General features: G+C 42.9%; 1 protein-coding gene across 1 annotated transcript; it reads right to left on the bottom strand.

Annotated features, from left to right (window-relative positions):
* Positions 1-10,911: 10,911 nt before the first annotated feature.
* Positions 10,912-13,462, bottom strand: LOC119968007 (probable G-protein coupled receptor 139). Its single transcript, XM_038801109.1, has 2 exons — positions 13,396-13,462; positions 10,912-11,846 (listed from the first exon to the last, which is right to left on the bottom strand). The coding sequence occupies exons 1-2, from the start codon at positions 13,460-13,462 to the stop codon at positions 10,912-10,914; spliced, it is 1,002 nt and encodes a 333-aa protein (XP_038657037.1).

A 13,462-nucleotide genomic window follows, 5' to 3' on the forward strand; every position in this document is an offset into this window, starting at 1 on the left:
GTTGAAGAACGAGTATCCTGGGATTTTTCCGGATTGTATAGTAACAAGGTTGCAAAGTCACAGTTTAAGACAAGAGGAGAAATCAGAGAATGAAGGTAAAGTTGAAGTGCCATTATCAGAATCGATTTTTGATCAGATGTTCAAATAAGAGCAAGAACAAGTGCAGGATGGGGCGGATGTTTTTTGTTCAGAAAAATTGGCGGAGTAACAACAGAAAGTTTTAGAAATAAAACGGATGTATTCGAATCGTACACGGAAGAGGAATCTGCGTGTATACTGGAATGTTATTAACTTAAAAATAATGTCTTAATGATAAAATAGAAACCTTCAGATATGCAGGTGGATGAAATGTGGGCCGAAGTTCTTCAAGTGCTATTGCCGGTAGGGTAGAGAAAGGAGATGTTGCGAGTAGCACTTGAGGTACCAGTGGGACGTCATTGGGTAGTAAGGAAAACTCAAGCTGAAATCCAAAAACATATTTATTGACCTGGACTACGTACAGATGTAGTTAATTTTTGTCCATCAAGTCACACATGTCAACTGATAGGGAAACCTCAAGCAGTGATAAAACCAGCGCCCCTAATACACATTCCAGCATTTGAGGAACTTTTTACAAGAGTCTTAATTGATTGCATAGGACCGCTTCCTAAAACAAAAAGTGTTAATCAATATCTTTTGACTATAATGGGTGTGTCTACTAGGTTTCCAGATGCCATTCCAGTACGTAATAGCACAGCTAAATGGATTGTGGAGGAGTTACTTCAATTCTTTAATAGATATGGACTACCCACAGAAATTCAATCGGATCAAGGATCGGATTTTACTTCAAAGTTATTCAAAGATGTTATGGATAGCTTCGGAATAAATCAACTTAAATTAACTGTGTACCATCCAGAATCACAGGGCGCATTAGAAAGGTGGCATCAGACACGAAGACAATTTTGAGGGCTTATTGTCAAGATTATCCAGAGGATTGGGATCAAGGAATTCCATTCATACTGTTTGCAATGAGGGCTGCACCGAAAGAGTCAACCAATTACAGTCCTTTTGAACTAATTTTTGGTCATGAGGTAAGAGGACCACTTAAATTGATTCAGGGAAAATTGGTGAGTGAGACAACTGAACTTACATTATTGGATTACGTGTCATATTTTAGGGCACGATTAAGTTGAACAGGTGAATTGGTGAGACAGCATTTAAAAAAATGCACAACATGTGATGAAATGGGTAGTGGACAAGAAATCCAAAGTTCGTAGTTTTTCCAGTGGAGAACAAGTTTTAATATTGTTACCAGTGGTAGGCGATCCTTTAAAAGCAAGGTTTTGTGGATCTCATCAAATGGGAAGGAAATTAAATGAGGTGAACCATGTGGTAAAAACGGCAGATAGAAGGAAAAATTACCGAGTGTGTCATGTAAATATGTTTAAAAGGTACTTTGAAAGGGAAGGAGAGCTAAAGCGTGAGATTTTAATGATTCTAACAAACTGACAAACCAAATCCAGATGACTTTGATTTTGACATACCTCAAATTAAATTGGGAAACGAGGATGTTCTTAAAAATTGGGATAAATTGTTGAGGTACCTTCCAGACGAAAACCGGGCTGACCTGAAAGCGTTATTGATGTCACATGAACAAGTTTGCGGAGATACGTTGGAAGCACTAAAATGGCTATCCATGATGTAGGTGTGGGAAATGCTGTTCCAATTAAACAACATCCATATGGACTTAACCATTTCAAACTGGGACAGGTTAACAAGGAAATTGAGAGTATGCTTACAATTGGCATAATTGAAGTGGGTTGTAGCCAATGGAGCTCACCCATAGTGATGGTACCTAAACTAGATGGTAACCAACGATTATGTGTGGACTATATAAAAGTTAATGCAGTTACAAGAATGGACTCTGATCCAATCCCATGTTTGGAGGATTGCATTGAGAAAGTGGGACAATCAGCTTATATTTCCAAACTGGATTTGCTTAAAGGTTACTGGCAGGTGCCTTTATCCGAAAGGGCCAAGGGGATTGCAGCTTTTGTGACTCCAGATGATATATACCAATTCAAAGTTATGCCATTTTGCTTGAAAAACGCCCAGCCACATTTCAACGGTTAAATAACAGAGTTGTTTCCATATTACCCAATTGTGTGGTATAAATCGACGATCTGGTAATTTTCAGCCAGACATGGAAAGAACATTTAAAATATCTGATGGACCTATTTGATCGACTTCAGGAGGCGGGTTTAGAGATGAACCTCGCCGAATGTGAATTTGGAAAAGCCCAAGTCACTTTCTTGGGCCATACAATCGGCTGGGTCGAATGGACCCACGGGATGTGAAAACAAAAGTTATTGGGGAGTTCCCAAAACCATCGACACAAAGGGAAATAATGCGATTTCTTGGCATGAGTGGATTCTATTGGAAATTTGTGCCACATTTTAGCAGTGTTGTTGCTTCACTGACCGACTTGCTAAAGAAGGGTAGCATATTTCAGTGGAAAGCGGAGTGTCAACAGGCATTTGATTGCCTGAAGGCTCTATTAACCACTACTCCTGTGTTAGCCATCCCAAATTATACCAAATCATTCAAAGTGGCTGTTGATGCGAGTGATGTGGGCGGACGTGCAGTGCTATTGGTTATTTTTCAAATAAACTGAATTATGACCAGAAAAAGTTTTCAACGATTGAGATTATTAAATGTATGCGTGTTTTATTTTTTGAAAAAAAAAGTATATTCGCTGTCAATGTTACTTAAAGGATAGTGAAAAGGTGAAATAAGAAACCATCTTGAAGTTGATGGTTTATTTTCGTTCTAGGGGGAGGTGTCATGTGAGAGAACCTTTAAGGTCTGGGTGCTTATGAAATTGCTGTAGTTGATGTACCATTAAGAAATGGGTGTTTATCGAATAGCTGCAGTGATGTCAGTGAGTGTGTGGAGCTGGGCTGTCTGTCTGCTTGTCCTTTCGCTTTGGACTGTCTGCTGCAGGGTGTGTTTAATTTAGTTTCGAGAGCTGGATAGCTACAGGAAAAGCAAACAGCTGCGCAAGACTCTCTCTGGAATCTAAAGACTTTCTCCAGATCATATGTGTGATTTTATATCTATCATCGATTATTGTCACAAGTAGACTTCAATGAAGTTACTGTGAAAAGCCCCTAGTCGCCACATTCTGGTGTCTGCTCAGAGAGGCCGGTATGGTAATTCAATGTGATAACTGCTGTCAGGAGAGAATTCCACCCTGATCTCTGTGTTAAAAAGGTATTTTGTCTTCTGGATGTTGCAGGGAAAGGTTAAGGGTTACTTATAGAATTTTATATCTGTGGGATGATTGGTGTTGATAGTTGTTCAAATGTTTACTGTGGGTTTATAAAGTGTTCACTGATTTCATAAACAAACAGTGTTTTAATTTAAAAGTACTTTAACTCTGTTGCACCACCCCTCTAAAGTAGGCCCGTGTGCTCCCCATAACCACAATCTATTGAATGTGGTGGGTCAGGTGAACACCATGATACACTTTGGGGTTCTCTAAACCCTGGCCCATAACAGTATACAATGTCCCCAACAACCCCCTCACTGCGGTCCCAGTCCCTTCTTTCCAATTAAGGCCTCTATCTTTCTGGCATATCTAGAAACTGACCTTTTAACTCCACCTTACTCTCACTGACGCCGGACACACCACCCCAGACCGGACTCCTTTGCAGAAAAACACACCTTCACCTTGTTAAAGGCCGCACGTCTCATTGTCAGTAAATGTACAGGTTCTTCCTATCCCTCTGCAGTATTCCTCCTATGTCTGGAAACAATGAAAGCGGATAATCACTGTACATGGCAGCTCAATTAGCTGTGGCTTCTGCCCGAGTGCCCAATGGGTCCTCACCATCTCCGGAGAAGTAAACACCTCAACCCACGCCCCCACCCCGACCCGCCACAACAACTAGCCGAGAGACCATCTCCGAGAAGTATTCGGTTAGCATCGAGCCCTCTACTCTCTCCAGCAGTCCGGCCATCCTGAGGTTCTATCGCCTCGACCTGTTCTTCAGATCTTCCACTGTTGCCCTCAGGCCCTCAGTCCAAAGATGTGCGGGTTAGGTGGATTGGCCATGCTAAATTGCCCGTAGTGTCCTAATAGTAAGGTTAATGGGGGTTGTTGGGTGACTGGTATAGGGTGGATGTATGGGCTTAGGTGGGGTGATCATTGCTCGGCACAACATCGAGGGCCGAAGGGCCTGTTCTGTGCTGTACTGTTCTATGTTCTATATATGAATGATCTCGAAGAAGGAACTGAGGGCATTGTTGCAAAGTTTGAAGATGATTCAAAGATACGTAGAGGGACAGGTTGTTGATGAAGCAGAGCTTTTGTATTCTTCCGTACAATTGACTACACCCCCACCCACCCCACCCACCCACCCACACACACACACACACACACACACACACCACCGCGATTTAGCTTGAAGCCTTATCTCCAGCCCTAGTTATATGATTCCCCAGGAATCTTCAGAAGGACGTGTACAAGTCTGGGGACTGGGCAAAGAAGTGGAAGAGTGAATACAATATAGAAATGTGTGATGCGCACATTGTTCAGAAAAATAGAAGCATCGACTGTTTTCTAAATGGCTTCTGAAATCAGAAGCACACTGGGACTTGGGCGTCCTAGTTCAGAATTCTCTTAAGATTGACAGGCAGGTTCAGATGGCAGTTAGGAAGGCAAATGCAATGTTAGCCTTCATGCCACTCGGGCTAGAATACAAGAGCAGTGATGTTCTATTGAGGCTATTTAGCCCTGGTCAGACCCCAACTGGAGTATTGTGAGCAGTATCGGACCCGTATCAAAGGCTGTGCTGGCCTTGGAGAGGGTCCGGATGAGGATCACAAGAATGATCCCCGGAATGAAGGACTTGTTATATGAGGAGCAGTTGTGGATTCCGGGTCTGTACTCGATGCAGTTTGGAAGGATGAGGGGCGATCTCATTGAAACTTACAGAAGACTGGGAGGCCGAGATAGAGTGAAGGTGTTGAGAGTTCACAGCTCTATTAAAAGGCCTCACAGCTTCAGAGACCCCAGTTCAATACTGGCGTCTGCTGAGTGTCTGCTTTGAGTTTTCTCTTTCGCCCCGTGTCTGCGTGGGCTTCCTCAGGGTGCTCCGGTTTCCTCCCACGGTCCAAAGATGTGCAGGTTAGATGGATTGTCAATGACAAATTATCCCCGTGTCCAAAAGAATAGGTGGCTTAAAAGGATAGCGTAGAGGCGTGGGCTTGAGTAGGGTCTTATGGCCTAAGATAGCGTATTCAGGTGATTTAGTATTCCTCGCCTGGACACACTTCAACAGACGGATGGAGGTCAAGGCGGTAAAAGACGACACATCATAATGGAGAAAGAAAGCCTATCCAGACAAAGTAATATAAGCAAGAGTCAACACAGTTGCAAAGTTTTTGTAGCTGTCAGAAATTGGGGGGAAATGCCACACAGGTGGCTAAACAGAAAAAATTTGGCTGGTGGAGGATATTTTTGGGTGCAGGCAGATATCCCTAATGGGGGTCAGCCAACATAATCACACAGATGGATCTGCACAGCAAACATCCTAGTAGTGGGGCATAAGATCAAGGCAGATTAGGGACCTGCAGATTTCAAAGATGCTGAGGAGATAAAAGGCCAGAACACAAACACCCACAGTATGAGTAGTAATGTTGAATATTTTGTTGTTTTCTTGGGAGTGAAAGTAAATAGACATAGGCACTGCATTAGCACTGCATTACTGAAGGACGATCACCTCCATGAGGGAAGAGTTCTCAAACCTTTGAAAGAGGAATGAACGCCTTGGAAGTTAGTAAATGTACCCATTGTTTCAACGGTGTGTCCAGAGTATGATATATTTCGAGCAATTTGTGAATGCTGAGGTTTCTCCAGCTGAAAGTAGTTTCTGTTTTTTCTCAGCAGTGCCATAATCTCTTGGGCATATTTGTGATGAGTCTTGGCAGCTTCCTCTTGAGTGTACTAGCGAGTTCGAATCATAGAACCTACGACATGGATCCAGGCCCTTCGGCCAAAACTGGTCCATGACAATCAAAACGTCCATCTAAGCTAACCCTATTTCCCTACATTTGGCCCAGAGACCTCTTAACCTTTCCTATCCACGTATCTGGCCAAATGCCTTTTAATGGATTCATGGAACCCACGGCACGGAGACAGGCCCTCCAAAACATTACTATCATTCGGATCCGAACAAAGACTAAGGTGGAGAGAGAGAGAGAGAACAAGAGAGAGGGATAAAATAGCAAGAGGAGAGAGATAAATATAAGGGAGCGATGTAGCGGTGAGTAACTGAGAGGTGTGGAGTGATAAATGGAGCTATAGACGTTATTGGGAGAAGGGGAAGAAATGTGAGAAGAGAGAGTTGCGAGACAGAGACAAAAGAGCGCCCACAGGGCAGAGGAGAAAGCTGAGTGAATTTGGAAAGGATAGGGAGCAGTGCAGGATGATGGGGGGGGGGGGGGGGGGGGGGTGGAAGAGATGGGAATTCGTCAGCAATGAGTAAACGAGAAATACAGTCAATTGCAAAGGTAGAACTGAAGAGGGACGGATACAAATTGAAAGGAAAAGTGTGATCGAGGCAGATTGAGAGAGGAGTCAAAGGAGAGAAAGAGAGGGAGTAAACAGGGAGGGGGAGGAGAGAAATGAAGGGAGAGAAAACAGAACAGAGAACTAGAGAAAGAGAATCGAGATATGGGCAGACGGACAGAGGTGAAGAATCAGAGAAAATAAAGATATACGAGAAAGAGAAAGAGAGAACATGTGTTTTAAAAAGCACAGTAAGAAGTCTTACAACACCAGGTTATAGTCCAACAGGTTTGATTCAAACACGAGCTTTCGGAACGCAGCTCGTTCCTCAGGTGAAAAACAGGCAGTGAAACCTGAAGGTAAGACGAGTGGAAATGTGGCTGCATGGAAAACAGATGGAAAGAATCGTGTGGAATGTGAGACACAAAATGGACAGGTGAGAAAGAGATGGGAAGTGAATGGTAGCGGGAGAATGAACGCATCAGAAAGATACACAAGTGTCAGAGATAATGGGAGACAGGAAGAGAGAGAGAGATAGGAGGTACAGACGGTTTTAGTTGATAACAGCGAATATTGATTGGATTAATTTCTTGCAGTAAAACATTTTAAGACTCCTCAGGAAAATTATAAACAGTATAATCTTTATACCGATTGTAAGGACGTGTTATGGTGGAGAGAAGGATGTTATGATGCTCACTATATGACAGCAAGGAAGGGGTTGAGGTTGTTGCAGATGGAATCCCAGGGCTTGTCTGTCAAACTGCTGCAGGAATGCCCTCCAATGGTGGAGCGATTAGTAATGATGATATGGGGAGGCATAATGGCGATGCACAGATATACTGGATGGTTGTCAGGACTCGGAAGGGTACAGAGAGTGTGAGACTTGTGGTGAGCAGCGGAGGTTAGAAAGATACAGAAAGAGTGGAGAGGCTAGAGGAGGGCCTACAGATAAAGGAAGATTTAAAGGGTTGCAGGAGGTTATGCAGATTCAGGGAGAGTGGTAGGGCCTTGACGACTTTACAGATACAGGGAGAGTTGGAGGAGTTGGAAGATATCACAGAGATAGAAGTGGTTGGGACGACGCTAAAAATAAGATAGGATATTTAGGGATCCAGCAGTTTGCAGAGACGAGGAAATTGTCGGGAATGCAGTCGGTTACAAAGGAATGGAGTGTGATAGCATCAGGAGGAGATGGCAAATAAATGTAGGATTATAGGTGCTGGACGGTGTTGCGGAGGTAGGCAGGGCTGTGGGGACTAGAGGAGCTCATACAACTCGAAAGAATTATATGGTCTGGAAGACCTTCCAACGCCATTTATTTCTGTAGGGCTCGGGAACGTGAAAGAGATAGGGAGGATTTACGCACAGCGTAATTGGAAATGTATTCCAGGGGGAGGCATGGGGACGGTGCACAGCCAACAACAAAGGCTCAGGGAAACCATTACCTCTCATTGCCCATCACTCCCAGCCCCGGATCTCTCACCTCCCACTTGGACTGCGGACCTTACCACGCAGCCAGGTCCTGCCGCTGATATGGGGGGGGGGGGGGGGGGGCTGCGTTAGGAGGTGGGCAGCAAAGATATTCGAGATTTACAAGGGGCAAAGCTTTGATTCTAGTTTCTTGAGCATTGGTGACGGAGTGCCATGAGAAAACTGCGCAACCAATCAGTATTATCTTCTCTTTCTGTACAAATTGTTTGATGCGTCCTTACAGGTATTCTTGTGAAAGGTCCTGATGACAAAAAACTTCCGCTGTCTTTATTTGTTTAGTAATACTCCAGATCTACCCCAGCACTAACAAATCAATTGACTAATTCAGTCCATAGATTGGGGACTCAGAAAAAGAACTCTCACCAGGGAAGTGGAATTGAGAACATTGTTGTGTCTGCGGGCAGACACATCCTGGGACCCAAATGCACTACATACGAAATGATGGAGAGAAATGACCAGTGAGATAGTTGATGCATTGCTGTTAATTTTACAAAATCCCTTAAATGAGGGGAAGTTTCCATTAGATTGGAAGATAAAAAATATAACGCCTCTATTCAGAAATGTCGGGACACAGAAGACAGGAAACTGCAGATCAGGTAACTCAAAAGAAATCAGAGGGAACAGATTCTAAACTATTGTTTAATATGTTATCGCATGGCACATAGAAATAATCGAGACAGTCAGGCACCATCAGTACGGTTTTGTGAAAGAGAAATCGCATTTAAACAGCTTATTGCTTCTTTTATGGAACAATGTGCTGTGGATAGAGAGGAACTGTACTGCACTGAGATTCTTGGAAGGAATTTGATGAGGTGTTCTTTAAAGGTTATTGTGGAATATAGAAACTCATGACGAAGTAACCTTTCATCGTGGATAGAAGATTGATTGCCCAACAGGAAATAGAGATTTTACATAAATGGATCATTTTCTGATTGGCAGAATGTGACTGGTAATGTGCACAGGGATCAGCGCTGGTAATTTTTAGAGTTTCTTTTGACGGACTTGGATGAAGGGACTGAAGGTACTTTTGTGAAATTTGCTAACCACAGAAATGTAGGTAAGGAAGTAATTTCAGAAGAGGACATAAGGAGGCTGCAGACAGTCATGGTTGGGTAAAGTGAGTGGGCAAAGTTCTGGCAGATGGGTGCAATGTGGAAGAAAAACAGTTTTCCATTTTTAAAGACAAATAAAAATTAAGCCATCTAATTGGTCAGAGATTGCAGAACACTGAGATGCGGAGGGAGCTGTGTGTCCTAGTGCATGAATCACAAAAGATTAGTATATGTGTACAGGAAGTTATGAGGAATGTAACAGAATGCGATTGCCTGTTGGGAGGCAGTTGTTTCCAAAAGCCAGGATGTTATACTCCACTTGCGGAAGGCATCGGTGAGACTGACTTTGGAGTGCACGGTATTTGGCTCCGTATTTCACGAAAAATGAAAATTCATTAGATGCAGTTCAGGGAAGCTTTACTGGACTAATAACAGGAATGAGTGGGTGTCTGATGAGGAAAGCTTTGAGTTGTTAGGTTTCTACCCATTAGAGTTTAGAAGAGTAAGAGCCGCCTTGATCAAATCTTTTTAAGATCCAGAGGTTTGTTGACAGAGTGGATATAGAGAGGACGTTTCCTCTTGTCAGAGAATTTGGATCTCGGGTTACTGTTTAAATCTAAGGTGTAGCTCATTTGGATTTGAGTCTTTCAACTCTCATCCTCTAAATGCAATAGAGGTGGTCTTTTAAGGCTGAGCTGGATACATCCTTGATTTTCAAGGGGAATGGCAAGAATGTAGGGTCAGGTTCAAATCAGTTGATCCATGATTCACTGGAAGGATGGAACAGTCCGACTCACTTATTTTCAAACATTGGCCTCTAGTTGCAGATTCTCCCACAAGAGGAAACATCCTTTCCAAATCCACCCAGTAAATACCCCTCAGGATCTTAAAATATTCCATCAAGTCGTCCTTCAGTCTTTGAAACTCTACTGGATGCAAACCTAACTTCGCCCAGTTTTCCTCATCAGACAATTCGCCCAGTCCTTTTATTCTGCCAGTGAAATGTCTCCAAACTGTTTCTGATGCATTTGCATCGTCCCTCAGATAATGAGACCAATGCCATCCAGCCCAGAGGTGTCCTGCATGACTGGGAGGGACAGGCAGAGGGAGGGAGAGAGGGAGGGAGAAATGGACGGAGGGACAGACGGAGGGTGGAATGGGCAGAAAGAGGGAGGGGCGGAAGGATGAATAGATGGACGGACAGACGGGTGGGAAGAAGGACGGAGACAAAAAAATTAAAGTAATATTTTGCCCAAGCAAGCTTTATTCAGTTTCACACTTTTGTCTTTGTACGAACGATTTTTCTTGGATGTTGAGAAGGTATCAGGAGATGGGAATGGAGCCAGAGGAGGAGTTGGGGAGACCGTGTTCGCTGTTTTACCTCCTGTCCGTTTGGGGAGTTTTCTGATTATCCTCCTGGCCCCATTATGCACACTATCCCAAAGATCATCTCTCATCCTTTGTTTCTGCTTCCTCGCCCCCCTGGATACTCCTGTTAACGTATAACCGCGAATCCACATGTCATCTGTCGCCATCGTCCCTCTGCCCTCTGCTGTCTGTGACTCTGCTGCAGGGTTACCGCAGGTGATCTGAAATCTTCCTTTGTGTTTGGACCACTGCTCAACACTGTGTCAGATCACTTTGGCTCCTTTATTTCAGGTCCCCTGAGTGTCTGACTTCCTCCGGACTCACTGCTGCTCGGTGTTTGACATACCTGCTGCTAATCTACTGATCCTCTGTCACTCTGTTCCTCTTCCCCTGAACACACTTTGATGTTTTTAATCCTACTGACCTTTTCTTTTAGTCCTTCAGCAGTCACCTCTTGCTCCACAACTCTGGATCTTTGAGCTGCTTTCCATTTTTGTCTTTATTAATTAATTTAATAATTGATGCAAACGGATATTTCACCGCCTTCTTCAAACCCTCTCTGAATTTGGACTGAGTTGTCACATAAATAAATGTGTTTGTGCAGCAACTTAAATTCCGCAGCATATAAGCGATGTTCTCAAAGGTATAAAAATCATCGTCATCTAATCCGCTTGCTGCATCAAAAATATATAAAATGTACACCAACCACAGGAGTATGAAGCTGCCGGATATGCTGAAAAGTAAAACAATAGACTTCTTTCTGCTCTCCATCTCTGGGTCATGGTGATTCTCTGTCTTGCTCTGACCCCTCAGTGTTTTACGAACTCGACTGGTCACTAAAATGTGATTGACTGTCAGAGCATTAAGCAACAGAATTAACCCGAATGGTATCAATGGGGTTAGTATCTTCTCAAACTTTCTAAAACCAATCCATCTCGGGTCAGTAAAATAGCTTGGTTTGTTAGAACAGTAGAATGGTACATTGTAGACGATATACTTGGGTTTAAATCTGAAATAGATGGGAATATTTTTTAAACAGAGCAAAATGCCGGTTGATGCCAGTATCACCGCCGCTGTTCTCTTGCTGCAATATTTCGATTTCAGCTTCAGCCAGCAAATGGCGACAAATCGATCAAAAGTGAAAGCGACGGTAAACCAAACAGAACAGTCTAGGGCCGCACGGTTCAGGACATGGATAACACTGCACACAGGGGTGATTCTGAGGAGACTTATTGGAAAATAATAACTATTGATTCGGTTGAAAATAACCTCAGTGATAATGACCAGTAGATCCGCCATCGCCATTGCCACCAAGTATCGAGTGGTGCAGGTGGAGAGGCCAATATTTCCATGGGACAGGATCACGATTGCGACTCCGTTAACTGTATGGAAAGGGAAGCAAACTTCGTGACAAAAAACTCATTTTCTGAGTATACACAGCGTGGAATTTGATATTCAATAATGGTGAGTTATAAATGTCAGAGGTTAACAAATTTCAACCATGATTTCAGTTGGCATTCAAATTCACCTTTAAATCCCTCCCTCGACTCGGACACCAACCCCCAGATCAGTGGCAGTTCATCAGACAGAGAGATGACATTCATCTCGGATCATTGAGAGTGACAGTGGTACGTGGTAACAGATGCATTAGTTATTACACTTCGAAAGAAGTACGCCTGCAAACCTATCGCTGTAAATGTAAATGTTTTCAAAGCACCGGAGTTCATTGCTGCTGGTTCACAAGAAGACAGACTGAATTATTTTTACGGACCTGCAATTAAAGTCACTCAACGTGCTTCCCATCACAATACAAATTGTTGAGAATGTGACACACGGACACATCGTCTGTCTGAACAAAATAACAGAACGATGAGGCGAGAATTAACGGGAAATATGCGCCTTGCATAGAGAAGGCTGATGTGAGAGCTAATGGTGGTCTTTACAATTCCAAAGAGGTTTGAGAATGGAAATATGGAGAGGTTACCTGAGACTCTGTGCATGTGTCCAATTCTGAATTACAGAAATATGAGGCTAAAATCCACATAAATCCGCAAAATTGATCAAGAGAGAATGTTTTATTCGGAAAGTGGTGAGAATGTGGATATGCTACTGATTGGGGTAGTTGGGATGAAAAACATTTCAGAAGAAGCAAAGTTTTTACTTGTGTGAGAATGGAATGGAGGTCAGAGGAGCTCGGATCGATCCTGAAGACACATTGAAACCATTTCCGGACGTATTTCCCTGCTGTGAAACCTGTAACTTGAGTTTTAATTAATTATAGTTATCAGTGTTTTTTTTGTGATATTCTGATTGATTATTTATAAAAAGACTGCACATAACCCAATGCGCTCAACACTACCTTTCGGAACGACATTGATCAGGACCAGAAAGTGCTGTAATTAACTCTACTTGGAGTAAGTGTAAGACGGTGTCAAGCACTGAATACAATTGTACAATGTCAGATATCCAATGAAACGCATATCATTGTTTTCATGCGCTGAGTCCAAGTTAGTAATCTGGGTGAAATTTTAGATTGACAAAAACTGATACAGAATAAGACACATGCACTGTGGTTTGGTGATCCGCTACATTTAGTCACCTCATTCAGTAGAATTCTACAGCGACAGGGAACCTACTAATGCCTTCTTCTCATAGCTACGATGTTCTTCTCATTGGTTTCCTGCTTCGCTATTTGATTCAACGGGACATAACATTACACTGAATGCAACAATTGTAACCTGGAGCAGTAGATGCAGCAGAATATAACCACACGGAGAATTCCCAAAATGTATTGCATTCATATTATTGAAGTGCGAGTGTATAACTGTAATAATTCGACCAAAGTTACCATAATAAGAATTCATCCACAGAATAATAGCACAAGCACCGCATACACGGGCTTAATTAACAAAATGTGTCTGTGGTACTTACCTGGCACACCAACAATTGCAAGAATTGGATAAAATATTTTTCTGACCCATTGAATTGGTCGATGCAT

Source organism: Scyliorhinus canicula, chromosome 6, assembly GCF_902713615.1.
Source record: "Scyliorhinus canicula chromosome 6, sScyCan1.1, whole genome shotgun sequence".
NCBI lineage: Eukaryota > Metazoa > Chordata > Chondrichthyes > Carcharhiniformes > Scyliorhinidae > Scyliorhinus > Scyliorhinus canicula.

Excerpts from the sequence above, each read along its gene's own strand:
- LOC119968007 (XM_038801109.1), bottom strand. The coding sequence starts at position 13,462 with ATGCATCGACCAATTCAATGGGTCAGAAAAATATTTTATCCAATTCTT. Across the intron at positions 11,847-13,395 it reads TGCAATTGTTGGTGTGCCAG|TTAACGGAGTCGCAATCGTG; the intron begins GTAAGTACCACA and ends CTTTCCATACAG.